The sequence below is a fragment of the Neomonachus schauinslandi genome, chromosome 3 (genome assembly GCF_002201575.2).
Source record: "Neomonachus schauinslandi chromosome 3, ASM220157v2, whole genome shotgun sequence".
Lineage (NCBI taxonomy): Eukaryota > Metazoa > Chordata > Mammalia > Carnivora > Phocidae > Neomonachus > Neomonachus schauinslandi.
In genome coordinates, this window is record NC_058405.1 from 171238370 (window position 1) to 171259965 (window position 21596).

Consider the following 21596-nt stretch of genomic DNA (forward strand, 5'->3'; position numbering starts at 1 on the left):
TAGAGCTAGATTTTTGCTTAATTAAAAATTGAAGACTGTATAACAATATAGCCCTCTAAGTAAAAATAATTCTGGAAACAAATGATCTATTATCTTTAGCCTCCTTCTCATCTGGTTAAAGAATGAATAAGGGTGAGGAACCACATTCTCTAAGGGTGATATTACCCTTCTGTCAGAATAGGTAGTCCTAGAATACAGTATCATAATAATGAATTTCCCTTTATTCAGCAGATCTTGAATATTAAAAAGACAGTCTAAGTCTTGTTCCTCTGATCAGAAAAGATAATACCAACTTATGGAAAAAATGTCTACAAGGTGTGATTTTATAGTGACAAAGCCAGCTCAGTTCTGTGGTTTATAGATTCCAGTTCATTGATTACTATTTACATGTGCTTCAGGCATCACAAATAGACCATGGATATGGGTCATCCTTACTTCGCAAAGATGGCACTACTTACCCAATGTCAGTAAGTCATGAGCTTTCAACTGTTTGTGTCCAGTGTTGGTGATGGGTTATGATAAATTATCTGTACTTGTACCTTGGTTACTTTTTTTGACTAGTGACAGATGGCTGGAGTTAGGGGTGTAGACTGTGTCCCAGGCACAAAATTTTTCTCTGTGTGAGTCTAACTGGACCACAAAGGGATCTACAATCTTGGCCTAATTAGCTCCATATGTTAACCAACTGAGCTAATGAGCCCAGAAAAAGCCGCAATTTAATCTCCGTAAGAGTCTAAACACATATGTGTAGACATATTCATCCATGACTAAAAGAATGATAATTTTGCCATTTAGAAAAACCTAATTAAAATCACTAGTCATGTAAATTTTATATCACTTCTGTCATAATAATGCTTGTTGTTGACCTACTTGTCTTACTAGCAGATGGGTTCGTGTTCTGCATCATGATATTAGTAAACATAAGGCCATTGCTTTTCTCATGTTTCACGTCTATACATCCCAATCGCTCCTTCCAATAGGAAGGAAGGACTGGAAAATACCATGGAGCTGCCATACCATATGTACCTGTAATGAAAATGTATTAGGAAGAGTAAATATTAGTTGACTGTTAACATGAAACATCAGAAACTAAACAACAGAATGTTATATATGGTTCAGAAAGTATTTTCATTTTTTTTGATCTATATCAAACTAAAGCGTAGTCTCAGTTTCCAAAGTAAAGAAAAAAAGATAAGCTCTCTTTTATTCTTTTTAAAAAACAGCTTCATTAAGGTATAATTATATGGCATAAAATTTACTTATCACAGTAAGTGTAGGGGTAGATGATTTTTAGTAAATATAAAGTTGTGCAACCATCACCACCATCCATGCATTAGAACCACCATCCATACATTATAGCTTCAAAAATTTTCTCATGACCATTTACAGATAACTCCTGCTTCTACCCCAAGTTCTAGACAATCACTGATTTGCTTTCCATCTTTACATATTTGTCTTTTATAGGAATTTTATATAAATGGAACAATACTCTTTTATTCATTTAGAACATTAGGAAAATGTACAAATATCAATAAGGCTGAATGGAAAAGCTCCCAAGCATGTTAAAAGTGATGACTACTTGAGACCTAGGATGGGGGACCCAACTACTGTTTTCCATTAGAATTTGGTAAATTTTCCTTAGAATTAAGAGATCTGGTTTTTGCTTTATCACATGTCAAAAGCCCATTTGAAAAGACTGGATTCCATGCTTCTTAATCCACTCCATCCTTTAAAGGAACATCAGATTATCAACGACAGCCAAACTATGGAGAGAGTCTAATTGTCCATCGACTGAAGAATGGATAAAGAAGATGTGGTACACATACACAATGGAATATTACTCAGCCATCATAAAGAATGAAATCTTGCCATATGCAATGATGTGGATACAGCTACAGTATATTATACTAAGTGAAATAAGTCAGAGAAAGACAAAGACCATATGATATCACTCACATGTGGAATTTAAAGATTTTTTTTTTGACAGAGACACAGCGAGAGCAGGAACACAAGCAGGGAGAGGGGGAGAGGGAGAAGCAGGCTTCCTGCTGAGCAGGGAGCCCGATGCGGGGCTTGATCCCAGGACCCTGGGATCATGACCTGAGCTGAAGGCAGACGCTTAATGACTGAGCCACCCAGGGGCCCCTCACATGTGGAATTTAAGAAACAAAACAGATGAACATATGGGAAGGGGGTAAAAAAAAAAGGAGAGAGGGAAGCAAACCATAAGAGACTCCTAACAGTAGAGAACGAACTGAGGGTTGATAGAGGGTGGTGGGTGGGGGATGGACTAGATGGACAATGGGTATTAAGGAGGGCACTTGTTGGGATGAGCACTGGGTGTTGTATGTAAGTGATGAATCACTGAATTCTACTCCTGAAACCAATATTGCAGTGTCTGTTAACCAACTAAAATTTAAATAAAAATAATAAAATTAAAATAAAATAAAATAAAATAAAGGAACATTAGAGAAAGAATTCACCAGTGCATTGTCTCATCCTAGAAAATCATGGTTAGTTCTGGGATGGCAACTCAAATATTAGAAAATATATATTAGCTGATTTATAGTTATGAAAACTATAGAAAAATATGTTGGAAGTATGTTCATACCTGGAAACACATTCCTGACATACCAAGCAATAAGGAAATAAATTAAAGAATCAGCTAGGATTAGACAGCACAGCCAGCCAAATGAGGTGGTGTCATCCTGAACTGGGGAACTGTACATATTTTCCCACTGAAGACCTAAAAAGTGAACACATATATTTATTCTTCTGTGAGACATACTGCAGTTGTGAATGCCAAAATCCAGTTTTAAAGGAAGTGAGCCTACCAATGCCTTGCTCCTCATATCTTGCAATGTACTGACTTGCATAACTGAATGCTGTTGGGGACAGCAGACTCTGTGAAGAAAATAAACAGCAATGATAGTTCTTATAGATTTTGTACAAGAGGGATCTAAACATACTTAAAACTTTGGACACTTAATATAGGTAAAATTGACACTAACTCCCTAAGCGTATTTAAAAATACAGAGGTCCCTTAGCAAGCCCGCTACCACTCTGAAGGAAGAGAAGAGGGAATAGCAGAAAACAAAAGCAGAAAAATTACAACTTGGAAGATATTTGTCAAAAATCCAAAATATATATCTACACTTGGTAAATGTTGCTTAGCAATTTATAAAATAGGAAATTACAGGGTAATGCAATGTTAAGACTAAAATCAAATAAATGATTAGGAGCCAGAGGATGTTTTTACTTCATAAATTGATTACAGGTAACAGAAGTACTATGAGTGAAAATATACTAAAATATGAATTGATTGAATACTTATAATGCAACGCATTAGAAATTTAATGTCCTTTTAACCCAAAGCAGTCAATGTTAAATGAAAGTTATTTAACACTATTTCCATAAACACCAAAGTTTCAATATGACTCTCAGTGAGATTTATTTTTCTGCTTTCCAAATTTCAAAGTATTTTTAATGATTTCATTAAATTTCTTAAATTAATTCAATACTTCTGAATTGAAACAGGCAGAAAAGACTATATGCTGTCAGTGCATTTGTCTTTATGCCCCGTAAGTAATAGTGAATGTTAAGAAAACCATGAAAATTATTCATATAGGATAATAACTCCAGTAATAAAGGTTTTAAGATATTTAAGGAATTGGACCAGAGAAGAAGTCAGGATTTTTGATGATCTTTAAAATGTAACACATTACATTTTAACTATTCTTTCTTCAGAAATTATTTCTTACCAGAAGTGCTGTTAAGAAAACTCTTTTTCATTGTCTTATGCTTGTACAGTATACAACAATGTAGAAAAACTATCATTAGGACAGTTAAGCTTATTTTGCAATCACAGAACTTTTCAATTAGATAAGTGAACTTCCAGTTTAAGAGTCTAAAAACATAAGAAGAATCAATTCTTATCACACCCTGGCCATTCAGTTGTGACCGTTGACTCACCATGAATACTTTTATTACATAGCTCAACTCATCCTCAACTGTAATCAGAACAATAAATGGAAAAAAGGCAATGATGTAGATGAGGCATCCAATCAGGGCTGCAATGTTGGTGTTATTAAAGAAGACACTGATGAGATAGCTCATGGCAATAACTGAGAAGCTATAGTCCGAAAAATACAGGAACAAAATGAACCCATTTGTTTTAGGGAGAATATTGCCAAACTTGAGTATAATGATGAGGATGACGATGGTCACCAGTAAAAATCCAACACTCTCTATAAGCCAGGCAAAAAAGTGGCTGCAGGAATTCACACCCATCATCTTCATGTACTGCGAAAAGGAAAAAGCGTTAGCCACTTTTTGAGCCAATATTCTCTCAAATAGCAATTATTTCTGCACCATGACAAAATGCTCATGAGACTCTTCATATATATGGAACTAGGCATCTTAATGATTTTCGTAAGTCAAGGATTTGTCCATGCTTGCTATGTAAAATTAATATGACCATTTATATCGGCCCATTTTAAATTATATGCTTTCAGAGTGCCCCAGTATAATGGATGATTTGGATGGTGAGGTTCTTTTTTTTTTCCAATTTCGTTTCATAACTGGTATCTAACTAATGTATCCAGATTAAATTAGTTTAGAATAGATCATCAAAATTTATGGTGTCTCCTGCAGAATTTTACGACATGAATTTGACATTTGTACAGTCATGAATATTTCAAGCTCATAGAAAAACATGGTTTATTTCAAATTCAGTGTAGGGACTGAGATAATAAAGCTCCATTAATGGACAACACAATCAGTACTCTTGTTCCTGAGAGAAAGAGAATAAACCTGACTCCTAAGAATTAAAACATGGAAACTTTGAAGGGAGACTTTCTGCCTTTTGGCACAGCTTCCCCATCCTTAAGATCATTGGGAGTTTAGGGCAGGTTTGTCATCTTTGTTTTCCAAAAAGACATTCATGCACCCAAAATGAACTCATGTATCTGAGATCATCTATACCTCTCTCTCAATTTATATTTTTTAATAACTCAGTGATATCCCTAGAGACCAAGGCATTCCACCAAGGCAGAAAAACAGACCAGCATGATGTGTTTGACCATTAACTCAAAGGGATTCTGAAAGATCTAAATTCCCCTGGATCTTAGCTGTCTTGAATTTGGTGACATGTTGCACTTCGGGGGAACCTTGATATCCTGGTTTCTAGTTTTAACAATACATGATTAACGCTAAGCTTATGAATCTGACAGTCCATTTTAAAAAAGAACAAAAGAAAAGCTCCACTAACAGCTTTATAATCCAGTATTTTGGGTAAATTCAAGGATTTTCAATGTCCTCCTTCTTTAAAACTAACTTGTCTAGAAAAAAAAAAAGGAACGTGCTGAATCTTTTGCTCTACACATAAAATAGTGAATTTTACTTTCTGCCTTTGCAACTTATCACATTTTGATAACTCTGCTACTCCTCTTGTTGCCAGGGAAACAGCCACCTGACTGCCAACAGTCTAAGCTGTGGGCCTTAAGCTAATCACCACTGAGAAAAAGCCTGTGACTTTTCCTCTTAACTTTGTCCTCTTCCTCACCTTCCTCCCTCCTTACTGCTTCTCTCCTCCCAGGCCTTCCGCCCTTTGCGGTAAAGACTCAACTTATGTTTCCATAGGAATGGAAGTGGGGGTCAAAGTAAAAAAACCAGCATGCAGCGAAGATGCACTATGGAAGGTTTCTTCCAGTTGCTATGCATCTATCATTGAAAACAAAATTACATTTCGGTATGAGAAAATATCTCACAGGTCTTATTTTCGAAATTTTCTCTCTACTCCCCAACCCATTTGAGAAAATTACTGTGTCATGTTTGATGACTGCATTTTAGAGACACTCGCCTATTCAATTATGACCATGATCACGTTAGCTCTTTTTATTGGCCTTTCCTATTTGTTTTGAGATTTAACTGAGTTTATAATTAACTGGGGAGTTATGGGACCCATATAACTACTCCAAAGCTGATATTCACCACCTAATTTCATGTGCCTTATACGAAAAATATCTTCTCTCCAATAGCAGTGTATGTCAGTAGGAGACAATGTCAGCATATTTCACAAGGTGGATATAAAATATCTAGGACACTATCAAGGACATGAAATAAAGCTGTCTTGGTGTGTACAAACATGTTTTCCTTCCCCCAAAATTGATAGCTTCAAAACATACATATATATATATATATATATATATATATATATACATATATATAATATATATTATATATCTAGAAAATTCTCCATTCATAGCCTTATTAAAAGATAATCTGGCAAATCTGAAGACCAGACTAAAGGTGTTTATCATTGTAATTTTGAAATTTTCAAGACTCGAGATCAGATTCCTTTTTCCTGAGCGATGGTAAAGTTGGAGAATGATCACTGCTTCTTGCAGTCTTGCAGACTGAGTTAGGTGCCTCCAAAAGTGTTCACTATTTAACATTCTAGCATGGAACTTCAGTGTTAAACTTCAGGATTTTATGCCATGAGAAGAACAGCTGTTATTCATAAAGAGAAAGAGCAATGAGAGCATGTAAGTCATCCATAAATTATCCAGATTCACGGCCAACTTCGTTATAATAAACAAGACCAAACTTGCTGATGGAAGATGGCCCACAGAGAACGTCCAGCTGTGCTTTCCTGGATGTCGTTAGATGCTCCTCAGAGTGACATATGTCAGGTGCCAGCTTTGCAATCAAAGAATCACCTGTCTCAAGCCTCTCAAACCTGCCTGAAGCAATTCATCAATATCTGATAACCTGTTGCTCAAGGAAAACCCCTCTACACAGTGGTCAGAGTTTACTACAGTTTATGGCAGAAGATAAAGAGAAGAGATTCTGTAAGATTTGGGATAAATGTATTGCCACATTAGAGAGAAACTTATGCACAGGGGTTGACATTAATGCTTTCAGGAAAAGAAATCACAAATATTCATATATGTCAAGCACTAATTTATAAGGCATAATACCATTTTATACCTAAACTAAAAAATTTTTCTTAACACTAGATATTTATATTACTGCTTTTTAGTAAGATATAAAGGATGTTGTGATCACTACCTGAAATGTTCCAAATTCCCACTAGTATGATGGATAGTGTCTATCAAGGAGACATAAACATTGTCTAAAGTGAAACACCAAAGGACTAAAATCCCTTACATAATTCTTGGTAACATCTCTCCAGACCACAGATATTTTAGATTATCTATGAACTGAGAAAGAACACCTCCAAATTTTGTCCCAGCTGAATATAAGCATTGGAATCCCCATAAATGACTTACATTAGAAGCTAACTCATAAATCAAGAAAATAATGTCAAAAAGTATTTTTCTGTGTGTTGTAAATCAATTTTTTGTATAGCTTTAATATTTTAATTGTTAAAAACAAGGAACACAGAACAAAACCCAACTGAAAGTCATTTCAAAATAGTTTGGTTTTTTTTTAACTACAGGCTTAATTTCATCGACAAACTTATTGGGCATTAATATTTGTGCTAATTCCTTTAACAAGTTAAAGGAATTAACTGGAGTCATACTATAACAAGGTCAAGGATTAATGGCTTCACTGAAATAGCAACTAACTTGGTTTTCCTGCCCAGATTTAAGAACAGTTACAGAAGGAAAAATGTAATTTTTTTAACCTTTTTTTAAAAAATTTAATTGGAATGAGAAGGATGTAGAGAATTAAAAGCTTTAGAACTTAGTGACTATTAAGATGATGGTATTAAAAGTGATTTTGAGTCTCTGGGAAACTAACAGATTTTCCATCATCATCTTCAAAAGTCTTTAAGGGTCTATGCTACCAAAATAAGATTGTGAGAGGGAAAGCAGCTATACTGTGGAAAAGGATTGGTTGAAAGTCAAGACATTCGAGTTCCAGACCTAGATCTACCACTAACTAGCTCTGCAGTTTTCAGCAAGTCACCTCTCAGTGGGCTTAGCTTTTTCACTTTTAAAAAGGAGGAGGGAAGATGAGAACCATGGGCAGTACAGGAAGGCTGAGCAGGAGGCATTGAGAATATTCCACTTATTCCAGTCCCAGTTCCATCAATTCATCTCACAAATAGACTAAACTCCTTTGAATTTAGGATGCTGCTGATTTTTTTTTAAAGATTTTATTTATTTATTTGACAGAGACAGAGATAGAGAGAGCAGGAACACAAGCAGCGGGAGTGGGAGAGGGAGAAGCAGGCTTCCCCTTGAGGAGGGAGCCCGATGTGGGACTCGATCCCAGGACCCTGGGATCATGACCTGAGCCGAAGGCAGACGCTTAACGACTGAGCCACCCAGGCGCCCAGGATGCTGCTGATTTTAAGACATGCCATTATTTGACATGGCAGCAAGAAAGAAAAATCACCACCAAATAAATGATGACACCTTATCAAATGCATCCCAATTTCAGAGGCTTTAAGAAGCAAGGAAAAAAATCTTGACCTTAGAACTGATAAAATATGGATGATTGAATGCCTTTCTTGTTGTGGCAATGAGAGAGCCACATTCTGGAAATGTATTGCTGAATTAAGTCTAGATAGTAAGACTTAGAAAGTTTAATGGATTGAGCCCAAGTGGAACTGGAAGACTCAAAGCCCAATTCTCTGATTCCACGTTCGGTGATCTTGTACTATAGGACTTTGACCCCCAAGATCAGGTAGTTAAATTTTGAAAGTAGATGCATGCAAAATGAAGACACAAAGCTACCAAACAGAAATTGGATCATCATTAAAAGTATGTCTTTCATGTCTTCAATTAAGAAAGAACTCTTCATTATTCTTTGATATTTTTGTGGCATCCATAGATGCACTCAAAGAGCAACATCTTCAAACACAAAATAATACAGTGTGTGTATAACATATACACAATATAATACTTATATTTACTGTGTGTTTCTACTACAAATACTATTTTTAAGGTAGATATTTATTTTGAAGTGGAAAAGAACTCAATTTCTATCACAGTTTTCAACTTTAAAGTTTCCCTTTAATCTGTGAAGATTCACTTCTGAGTACCAGGAACCTGAAAGAGAAACATAAGGTAGGTGCTTGCAACCAAAATTCTGGTTTAGGGCATGGATTCAAGTTTCTAAATTGGAATTAAGAAAGCATTGCACAGAGTCCTGAATACAACAGAACTCAAACCAGTTGATGAGAGGTTTACCAAATTATAACTGAAATACAAAAAATGCAGCTGTGAGGATCAACCAGAATTCAAATAGAAAAGGTAAGAAGTATAGGTTCAAACCCTAGGACACCCCTGGAAGCCTGATGCTGAGCTCACAGAAACATGAAGCAGTAATTTGTACCTCGTGAGGAGAAAGAATCAATTGCCTGGAAGCATTGGCAAAGTCAGTCTGGAAAGCGCAAGTGGGCTAACAGGTTACTCTAACCTCATTATGTCAGGTTGTCAGCCAGGCCTTGCAATAATTATTGTGCCCCAGTTTTGAAGTGTTTCTGCTTTCTTTTTGCTCCATGAGTGAGTGTAAGAATGGACTCATTACAGGATGGGCAGATAACATAGTTCTTATTCCAATACAATCCCCAAATCACACAATGCTGTTTCATAAATTCTAAAAAGAAGTAAGATATTTGGGATTTGGAGATAATGATGAGGAACATGCTCCAGAAGAGATCATGCTTTACATCCCAGGTCCTGTCTTTCATCATTATATTATTCACCTAGTCAGTAGCATAACATAAAATTCTTAGTTGCTATAAATCATGAATCAGTGGAAGATAGAGGAGAAGATAATTGAGAAGACGAGGTATGCTGGAAAGAGAATTTGCTTCATGAGAGCTGAAACAAGCCATCTGTCTGTCCATGACTACGTCTGCATCTATGTCCATATATCTGTATCTATTTTCATTTGGACTCATTTAGTTACCATGCCAACAGTCTTCCTGCCTTACTAGTTATTATTTAAACTTCCTGCATTAGATCCTAAGTCCTATAGGAACTTCTTGGACAAAATTACTGTCAGGATCATAAATTGTACTCAGATTTTATTCAGAATTATTTATATTTCATTTTCTAGAGGCACTTATAAAATGAATTCTATATAACTTTGTGAGAAAACAGAGTATTGCCATATCAGCTGCCTTTATGATTCATAAAATATTTTTCTTTTTAAATTCATGAGGAATGGGTCAGGCTTTCTGAGTTTGTATAGGCATGATGAAAATCATAGTAATTATTACACAAATAGATCTTACTCATAATAAGAGGAGATTCTCGACATACCTCATGAAGCCGGAGATCTTTCTCATAAACAAGCTTTTTTACAAATGCGGCTATAAATACAACCCAGGCAACCATGAGCACAATTGGAAGAGAATAAGAGACACTGGTTAGGAAGCTGTAAAAAAACAGAAACATAAAAACAAAAATTCAGGGACCCAAATGAGTATCATCTGTGCAGATTGTAATATATAAAGAACACATCCTCTCTTACAGTGAATTATACTCCTGTTTTGAAATTGAGAATAGTCATTAATATTGCTCCTTTATTTATGAAGTGTGAAGCTGACTTAACACTTAACACGCCCATGATTTTCTTGCTGTAATGTTGCAAAAGTGAAAAACAGCTCTGGATTGTTAGATAAAATTACCATATTGTTTAGAGCGTGTTTGAGTATGTCCTGTCTAGGAAAATAATTATTACATAGATATAATTGCAAAGCTCAAAACCCTTCTGTCTAAACAAAATTCTTATCTAAAAGGCAGATATAAAATTAGATGATGATTGGTTTATCTAGCTAAAAGCTATATCTTCCCAAATTACTGTATTTATCTACTCTTTAGAAGCTCATAGTTATTATTAAACTAAATTTCCCAAAATGAAATAAAATAAAACTCAAAGCATTCAATTTAAAATGCAAACAAAGAACGTGGATTCCTCAAAATAATGCTCCAGGAGATCTTTCATACACAGTATAGCAATGTCTTTTCTGATAATGTGCTAAACTAGGCAGTCACTGGAAGGCTTCATCAGGCTCCAGATATATTTCCTGAGTGGTCTGCCTATGATACCAGAAAGTTCCAATGCAGTGTTTCTCAAAGTTAACCATGCATCACAATCACCTGAAGGGCTTACTAAAACACAGATTTCTGAGCCTCGCCCATAAGCTTCTGATTTAATATATCTGGGGTGGGATAAAGAATTTGCATTTTAAACAATTTCCCAGGTGATGTCCATGTTGTTGGTACAGGGATCATAGTTTGAGAATCATGGTTCTGACACTAGCTACCTTTCTATGGGGTAAGGCAAATGAGTAGTTTTCAATGAGAGGAACTCTAAATTGACCTGTTTTCCATAATAGGCTCCACTGACATTTTCACTTGGAGAACAGTACCAAGGCCATTTCCTTTTTAATCTGTAAGGCTAAGGAATTACCTTGAAGTTCCTCATAAAAAATGCCAATATTAATGCAACATGACATCACCATCATTCATTATAACTTTAGCATCAGAAGTGTATCACCATCAAAGATATGAGGGTTATTTGGGCTTTTTTCTTGGATGAGGAAAGAGTGAGGGTTGGGGTCAAATCCAATTTTTTTTATTCCTGGGAAACTATCTGGCATGGGTAGGCACTTAAACAATATTTGTTGAATGAATTTTCTTTTGGTTCAAGTCCAGCCCTAATGGTGTTTCTGGCCCCAGAATTAGGCAAAGGCGCTCATTAATTAATAACATATCCCCTGAAATGTTTCTTCCAAGTGATTGTGTATTTTAAGATTGGTTTGGTTTAATATAAGGAGAAAATGCTGGTCTCCTAGCTGAAGGACCAGTAAGGTACTAGCTATTCAACTTTGGACATGTTACTTAACCCTTTTGGATTTCAGTTTTTTTCATCAGGAAAATATGGTTAATGATACTGCTCCTGCTTACCTTACTGAGGTTGTTGGGTAGAACAAAGGAAATAATATATGTGGGAGCACTTTGTATGCAATAAAGAATTTATATGTATATGGAAGATACTATGATCATATTCTCCCAAGAAGAAGGTAGAGTACAGTTTACTTTTCTTCTTAAAAAAGAAAATCCAGGCACCCACCATCCTAGGTACCAAAATTTACAAGGGGAAAAAGATGAGCAGGAAAATAGATGAGAATTTTCTTTTAATTGAACCCACAGGTCATTGCTATTCATGCAAGCCACTGCAGTTCACACACAGTTCAGGCTGCAAGAAACTGACTGGCCTCCACAACACGCAGCTAACCTTGACAACCCACGGATGGAATCCTCATCCGTCTCCCTGTATCACTGCCACACAGAGGGTTACATGACCTCATTTCATCTAGAGCTCTTGAAGCAGCCAAAGGAGACAGACGCATTGATAGAAAGAAAAATGGAGAAAAAAAAAAAAGTCCAGAACCATCTGAATTGTATATAAACTGCAGTAATTGGGCTGGATAACCAGTGCAATTTCTTTAAAGTAATATTCAGCCTCCAGCTTTTACGTAGGAGGATGAGCCTGACTATGGTCAGAGTGGAGGAGTCAGTCACTGCTACTTGACTGGCAGATTTCTTGACCATTCAAATTCAGTTGTCTAAAACATGGTCTTTGCATTTTTTATCCATTTAGCAAATCATTTTATTTATTTTTGTTTATTTTTTAAAGATTTTATTTATTTGAGAGAGAGAGAAAGCAGGAACAGGGGGAGAGGCTGAGGGAGAAGCAGTTCTCCCTGCTGAGCAGCAAGGCGGGGCTCAATCCCAGAACCCTGAGATCATGACCTGAGCTGAAGGCAGATGCTTAACTGACTGAACCACCCAGGCGCCCCAGCAAACCATTTTAGATGAAGATTCCTAGCAAGTGGATTGGTAGTGCGTAACATAGGTTTAGATAGCATAATACTTATCTTAGAGATCAATGATGTGTTTTATCAAAATTCTTCCTTAAGGTTGGCCATGTACTTATAGATTTTTAATAAAATTTGAGAGTTGGAAGAGATGTTAAGATTGTCTTGTTTAGAGAAAGGGAAGACCAGTAGAGAGTGGGTAGCATTCGAATCGTGCAGCCCTGCACTCAAGTCTGAATTCTCCTGATTCAAGGGCCATAGTCCTTGGAAAGCTAAGGGTTATGATTAAGAAAACCTGAATCATTTGGTAAGGACTTGACCATCATTTTGGTAACAATGAGCAGCTGCAGTGGAGCTGTGCCCTGTGGTGTGGACCCTTTCGTGGAAACAAGCATTTGACAAAAATTTCGTGAAAGAGATCTTTTTCACTTGATCCATGTGAATGAATATGCATAAATGAGTTCTCAAAAAAGTGGTTGGCTATTAAAAGGGGCTCCAGCCACCCAGACTTACTTGTCTTTCATGTAGCAGGGATATGGAATTGCCTGGACCTGGACGGCTACTTCCTGGGAGTTTCTTCCAGTCTGCAATTCAATGATTGCTCTCTCAATACTATCCTGTAAGTAAACAAAAGCCCTGCCATAGATCTGGTTATGTGATGGAGAATTGTGTGGCCCCGGGGCCCAAATCTTGGTCCTTATGCTTCTTGTGGTCTGTGCAGTCTTGAGACTCATGCGGATGGTATATTTTATGACAGGAGGAAGAGATACATCTTCAGAGTCATAGCCTCTGTGCCGGCTTCTGTTAGAAGGAAGCTTAAAAATAACACCTAAAAATAAAATGGCAACAACAGCAGAAAGGTTATTTTATGGTTGGCATTATTCATTGTTTGGAGGGTATACTTACGGGGCAGCCAAACAGGCAATTGAGTTTGTAATGTGACAGTAAATTCAGGCTCCTAATTTACAGAAAAGATGGCTAATTGGAAGTGACAACTTCAGAGATTCAAAGCAGGAGTTTGAGAATATAATTACAAACTAAGTGGCCAGATTAAATATATCACTCTAAGCCACTTACTAAAATAAAAAAAAAACACAATAAAATGAATAATCTTGACTGATTATGGACTCAACTTCACCCTGTAACTATGTAATCCATTTCAGTCTTCATTTTAACCATGCCAACAAAATCACACATTTGTGGAAATCTTGTCAGACAATATAGTAGGTTGACTACATGAAAGGTTTTCATTTCTAAGGACATCAGAGGGAACAGTGACCCTCCCCCTGTCCAGACTACTTTCCTGAGTTCTTGATGAAAGGGGTAAGGGAAGAATTTGGCCAATTTTAGTACAAAGAGAAGCTCAAACTCTAGTAGAATAACACTTACTTCCAAAGAGTTCATTGCTTTTGTAAAGCCTTTTGGCCTCTCTCTCCATTTCATCTATGCTTTTTGCTGCCTGAATACGGTCATATAATACACAGGAGGAAATATTTACTGTCAGGGAAGATAGTGTGTTGAGCTGATCAATGATGTCAATGCTGTTTTCTAATTTCAGTCTTAGAATATCTAAAAAAGCAAAGCAAAACAGACAAAATATATATTATAATGTTGTATTGTAATGTTGTTTCTAGTAGTAATGAGACAAAATACTGACTTTTGAGTCAGTACTTACCATTATACGAGATTGAGTAATAGGAAGTTGTAGAATTTACTAGAATTTATTCTAAAATATCTGGTAATAAAAATATCTAGTAACACCTGGGAAAATGTGTCCAGGTGTGCAAATATTCATTGAAGAGAACTTTGAGCTAGTACCAATAAAGGAGACCCAAGTTCAAAGAGTGATACAAGCCAACTTAAAAGTATATTCTGCTACAATTTAGTTAACCAGTGACTAAAGGTGAATAATTTAAAAAAATACATCTACATATAGTCAGGAAGAAAACTAGAGATGAAAGTTTCCAATAAATGGACACACTTACTTTGTTCAGGGAATGTGAATGTAAGAATTTAAACAAAGGAAAATCTATGTAGAATGTGTAGAACAAATAAACTATATCATTCAATAAGGTGTGCTACAGAATCATTTCTTAGGAGACTGAGAATCTATGCCACAGAGTAGACAACTTTTTAAAACTGTTTGATTTAACATCTCATGTGAGTTATTTCTATTGATATCTGTGCTAATCTAGACAAAATGATCAAGATTTTATTTCAGGTCATTACTCTGGAAGAAAGAGGATTTAATTGCTCTTCAATTTCATGATTCCTTATGAGGAAGTCAACCGAGACAAAGGGTAAATATGAAATTGCAAGTTAATAAATCACTTGGCCAATTAAATTTTCACTGACTCAATCATCATGAATACCAAGAATATTGTGAGTATCATAAATCCCTCCTCACAAAACCCAAACATGACTCTTCCACAGTCCAATGTAAGACTTAATTTCTCACAGAGGGCAACTTACTAAGTGCATTTCTCATTAGAATTTAAAGTGAAATGGTTTGTTTGATATAGACCTTGATGGGGGAGGGGTAAAACTGTGGTTGTGGTAAAACAGTGGCCTCCAGCGGCCATTGGAAATCACACCACCAGGGATTCCTTAGACATGCTGGTCCAGAGGATTGAAGAAGAGCTATGAGGGTCAGTGCTCCCTCAGTTCAAACTATATAAACTCTTAGATACCAAGTTATATATACAATTATAGGAACATCAAGTCTCACTGCTACATTCATTTTAGTCTAATTTTAAATTCTAGAACTCCCCTCCTATATTTAAAGTTAGGAAGATAAAACTCATATAAGAACTTTGTAGTATATTTCTGATATTTTGATCAAATGGTTGCTTAACCAAATGATACTTGTAGAGAATAAATCCACTAATATCTTTCTTTAATCAAATTCAGTCAACTATCATAAAGTGCACACAACTATATACAAGACAAATGTAAATATAATTCTTCCCTACGGGTTTACAACCCATGTCACTTCTGTCCCAGTAGCACCAGGGAGGAGGAGGGGCACTTGCTCTACTGCAGCCAAATTCAGATGCTCTCAATCCCTTCCTCATCCTTGTGGTTGCATAGCAACAGTGAATCAGACACAGACTGAATTAGATGTCTTGCATCCCTTAGGTTGAAAGTGGGGATGTGGCAGAGGGAATGCATAAGTTCAGACAGCTTCCTTTGATTCTCTTTGCCTGTTCCTTTTAAATGACCATGAGAGGAGGATCCAACCTTGAATACTGATTTAAGTTTATTTTCTTTTGAGTCTCTTCATTGCTTTGTTTTGCTTTTGCTAACTCAATAACTTCTTCCAGGTACATTCTGGGTTAGTCAAAGTGGTAACTGAGGCCCGTGGAGATAAAATGTTGAATATGGCCAGACATAAACCATTTCATCTTTCTTTGTCCTTAAGGATCTGCTTTTCATCAAGTTATCAAAAAAAAAAAAAGTGTCCTCTTATTTCTAGCAACCTAGCAACCTACCAATGATTGTAGGAAAAGCTGCATTTACATGAAGTATGTAATTGTTGAAACTAACTGCAGATACTGGGTATCCAAACAGCTATTACTACTTATAATTATACAACTATCTGGGGAAAAGATGGATAGATATATCCAGGATTCTACTTAGAATAACTAGCTAAAAATCAAATACAGAAGAAAACAAAAAGTTTTCAAATGCAACCATGCTTTTCCCATTTTTGACATGACTAGTGAACAAAAGTTTTGTGAATCTGGACTTACCGAGTTCATCTATCTGTTTCAATAGTTCAACAGCATCGAGTCCCACAGAGAATTTCACAAAAACTTGCACAAAGGGGTTCCTTAGAGTATTCTAACAAATAATAATAGGGAATCAGTTTTAATACAAGAAGAAAACACATCTAATCATTGTCTCTCTAATAATACCTGCAGTGAAATGAAGTAACCACCACTCCGCATTATCAATGCATCACCAAGTAGTGCTCACATACAAATCCTTGAGAAAGAAAGAGAAGGTATACAGCTGCTAATGACTAGAAAGGCTGGGTTTTTCTTATCTATAGACACAAATTGGTCAGCATGCTAAAGTAACCAGATCTGACTCCAATTATCAACAGTAAGAAACTATATTCAACATAACAGTCAGTTTACCCATGGCTATCACATCATTTGTTTTTTGATATATGCTGTGCACAATTATAGTGGTTGAATTTCATAGTTGAATTTTGTTCAACTGCAACAAACTAAAACAACTTTTAAAAATTGTGATATCTAGGGGTGCCTAGGTGGCTCAAGTCGTTAAGTGTCTGCCTTCGGCTCAGGTCATGATCCCAGGTTCCTGGGATTCGAGCCCCGCATCAGGCTCCCTGCTTGGCAGGAAGCCTGCTCTCCCTCTCCCACTCCCCCCCTGCTTGTATTCCCTCTCTCACTGTCTATCTCTCTCTGTCAAATAAATAAATAAAATCTTTAAAAAAATTGTGATGTCTACATGGAATTTCATATCACAGTTGTTTGGTACCCTACTTCTACTACTTCCTAGCGAGCTATGGGCTCTCAGCAAGCACTCGGTTTTTTCCAGCTTCATGTTACTTTTCTGTAAAGCAGGGATGAATGACTCATCTTATCAGAACAGTCAAATGTAAATTGCTATAACATCATTTTATATTGTAAAAAGCACAATTATGTGAATATAGAAAAATGAACTGATGATAAAACTTTAAATTACTCTATATCCATGGAAAGACTGAAAAATTTTTAAAAAGCATAAATGCTTTGACATATAAAGACTGTTACAGCTATCTTTCAAATTAGGAGACATAGCTTCTACCACTGTAGAAGTACAACTAGGTAACACTGAGATGTTACTGTGTACTGGGCACTGTCTAATACAGTTTACCTTAATTTTCTTGCACAGTTTTCCATAACACCTTGAGGTCCCCTAAGGACACAAAATTAGTAAGGGCCAAGGAGAAAGTTGAAGGCAGAGAATTCAACTTGATTAAAAAAATGTTTATCTTATGTGTTAATTCATGGGCTAGTTTTTTTTTTTTTTTAAAGATTTTATTTATTTATTTGACAGAGACAGAGACAGCGAGAGCAGGAACACAAGCAAGGGGAGTGGGAGAGGGAGAAGCAGGCTTCCCGCCGAGGAGGGAGCCCGATGTGGGACTCGATCCCAGGACCCTGGGATCATGACCTGAGCCAAAGGCAGATGCTTAACGACTGAGCCACCCAGGCGCCCCATGGGCTAGTTTTTATGTGAGCCAGGCTTAAGTTGGTTTTCCCTTTAGAGGACAAGTCAGTACCTCTTATTATTCTGTCTTCCTACCAAGATCTTCAGTTTTGTTATCATGGAGATACATGATTAAGAATAATATGTATTAACAGAGCACATATACAGTAGAATTAATTCGCTAAGTCCATAGGTGCTGAGGGGTCTAAGAGTAGTTGGCAGCATGTAGACCAATGGCTATGACACAGCTCATACCACGCTACCCAAGTCCTTTAAAGTCTCACTATTTACCAGGAAGTAATTTGTGAGTCAGGGAAAAACTGAATCAGAGCATTAGTAGTAAACAAAGCACTGTATCAGTTGCAATTCAGAGATGATCCACTGAGCAGTATGGCCATTCTCCCACCACTCCTTTTGCAATCAGTCCTAGGATACGTAATACTATTTTTACATGCTTCCACACGTATGATCCTCACAAATCTATGCAGTGGCTATCAAGATACTCCTTTTAGAGATTCATAAACTGTAGATCGAGTGTCTTACACCTTTTCCTAGAGGTTCACTTTGGCAAAGCCAGGTGTGATGCTAAAAGCTTTAAATTTCAAATTCTGTGTACATTTGTAGAAATAAGTTTGTCCTCAATAACTTAGAATAAGGATTTATTTTGGTCTAGAACAGAATAAAGTTGCTTCCATTAGATGATGGCCCCTTTATGGACATGGTATATAGATCATGTCCTTTGTTCATTCATTGCTTTTGCCAACAAAACTTTCCTTAATGAAATCATATGTGTAGGGTTTTTTTTTTTTCTGCTCCACAGAAAAAAAGTTTTAGGAAAAAAGAAGCAATCTTCCATTTAGGAAAATATATATGTCAATAATGTACTACTCAAATGGTCTTTGTTACATAAGATTCATCCAAAAAAAAAAAAAAGAGGCCACTTAAAATTAGAACCAAATTTAATAGTAAATTGTGGGGAAGATGTTTGATGAAAGTTACTTTTTAATATTAATTAAATTATTAAATATATGTTTCAGATACGTATTTTATTATTTATAATATAATAATATAAACTTTATAAATTATTTATAATAAAAGCCAGACTGTAATTGTAACTATGCGCTAATTGTTAATCAAAACAAAGACTGAGCAAAGCATCTTTTGGGTGTAATTTTTCTGACAAAGTTGTGTGCTACAAATCCTTTATTCTATGTTCAGCTTCTTGAGCATGATTATAAGAAGGCCTTTTTGGGGAGGGGGGCAAATATATTTTAGCTCTCCATCAATCTTCCTTGGGCCTCTCTCAATACTTTGATATGCAAGCCATTCTCTCTTGAAGTTCCTGTGTCACCTTCCTTCCTGCCAGTTTTCTCTTCTCTAGCTGGTAACTGGTCTGGCTCTGCTGTTCCATCCTTAGTCGTCAACAGCTCTGTTTGTGACTGGACCATTTCCCCACATTATTTTCATCATCTTCTGAAAACCCCGCATCTTTTGCAAGAATTGCCAATTACACCTTTTAACCAGGGTGCATTGTATTTGAGTTGCATTGTCAAAACTTTAACCTAGAGTGTCATGTTTCAACCAAAGAACTCCCCAGATTTAATGTTCTTTTCCAGAATTTTACTATTATAGGAACTCTGGTTCTGTTAAAATAGCAAAAAATAATTGAAAGTGGAGGAACAAATAAAATACGCATATTTTAAGTTGTTTTTACCCCATTTTATTTTTGGAAAACAAGATTGACGTCACTATTTATGCCTCAAATTCAACCTGTAAGACGGCTTATCTCCGAATTACAGAGAGAGGATGCACCACGGGAGATGAGGATGATTCTGAATGTGAGTGACAGATCTGTTATCCTGTCTTAGACTTTCTCTGTAGAGGACAGGCAATTTAAAATGTTGAATATGGATTCTGAGTTACTATCTGCCCATTCCCACAGTGAAGTGATTAAAATCTCAAAGAATTATAATGCCTATGAAAGAGAACGAGCCGTCTCCTACCTGGAGCATGGGAATCGTCTGGTTTAACAGGTGGAAAGAATTCATGAAAAGTGGTGAGTTATCCATCCACTCTTGAGATTTCTCCCTTAGTTCTGCCAGCTGCCTCAGAGTTACATTAGCCTAAAAGACAAAGAAACAAAAATAGATCTGGGCCATTATTATTTTTCCTATATTTCAAAAAGGGATCTTATGGTTGTTTTGTTATGTAGCTTTAAGAAACAGTTCTAAAAGGTGGAGTTAGTAAAAAAATAGTGTCAGAAATTTCCCACATGGTCAGAAGTTTTTAAATGGCAGCTTTTAATAGGGTCAAGATCACTTTTAAAAATTCTGGAAAGAGTAGGGTTTGCTTTGCTGTCCACAGTGAATTTACAGTCAAAATGAAGATACACCTTCTGGAGTTCCCAGAAGTTATTCACTTTTTCCAATAATACATTTAACTTTACTACTACAGAAACACCGTAGTTCAAGAATATGGGAAGCATGCTTTCATATACTGCTGGTGGAAATGGATGTGTTACAGCCTTAAATAAAATACATTATTCCTCGATCCCTCAATCCTGAACAGTCATCTCATTGAAATAAAAATACCACCGTATAAATAGTATGCATGAGAGTATTTGTTGTCACATTATTTACTTTAGCAAAAAAATAAAAAGGAAACACTGGAAACAAAATGAATGCCCAACAATTGAGGATTGGCTGAGTAAATTCTATGGTATGAAAAAGTTTGCAATTTTCAAAAAGAATGAATTAAACTATACCAATTGAGTTGGAAGAATTTCCACAAGGTATTGTTGTGTGAGTAAAGCAATACGTAGAAAAGCATTATAATGTAACCTCATTTTAATAATGCAAACAATGACAAAAAATTCTGCATATGAATGTATGTATAGCATAATAACCTATAAAGAATTAGAGAAATGTGTATAAATTATGGAAAAAACACATCCTTGAATGCTAAAAATCATTAGTTACATAAAAGAAAAAGATCAAGGGGAGAGAAAAAGAGAACCAAAAAAAAGGAAAGACAAAAAATGACTGCTCGTAGGAAATAAGCAGGTAATGACTTCATTTATGCAAAAATTATACAGAAGTATAGCCAATAAAGCAAATAAGATATTAAAATGCAAACAATAGAAACAAAGAACATTCTAGAAACCAGTGATGAACTCATATCCATTTTTATATAGACCTAAAATAATGTTATATTCACCAAAACTGTGGTGTAATGACCAAGTAATGGTAAAGCACAGTGATTTCTTTTTTTTTTTTTTACTTTCACACTGTCATTTTAAAAGTAGCAAGTTAATAATTCAAATCATTAAAGCTAACTTTAAAAGTTGGAGAGAAATGTAATTATGATTAAATTAGGTAGATATTAAGTATAGTTACTATGAATAATGTTGTCTTTCTCAACCTCTATCTCTTACATAAACATAACATGTTGAATTGTACAATCTAATACGAAGCCAATTTATAATTTAGAGATTTTTTTTTAAGATTTTATTTATTTATTTGACAGAGAGAGAGAGATAGCAAGAGAGGGAACACAAGCAGGAGGA

The 21596-nt window shown here is 35.8% G+C and overlaps 1 protein-coding gene across 1 annotated transcript in view; it reads right to left on the reverse strand.

The window, feature by feature from the left end:
• The window catches only part of ABCA12 (ATP binding cassette subfamily A member 12), a 168926-nt gene that overhangs the window by 44595 nt on the left and 102735 nt on the right, over nt 1-21596 (reverse strand). Inside the window, 9 exon segments of the mRNA XM_044913734.1 lie at nt 880-1026; nt 2612-2746; nt 2835-2904; nt 3973-4302; nt 10245-10359; nt 13322-13637; nt 14198-14377; nt 16561-16651; nt 20035-20154. Coding sequence (XP_044769669.1) covers nt 880-1026; nt 2612-2746; nt 2835-2904; nt 3973-4302; nt 10245-10359; nt 13322-13637; nt 14198-14377; nt 16561-16651; nt 20035-20154 — 1504 coding nt within the window.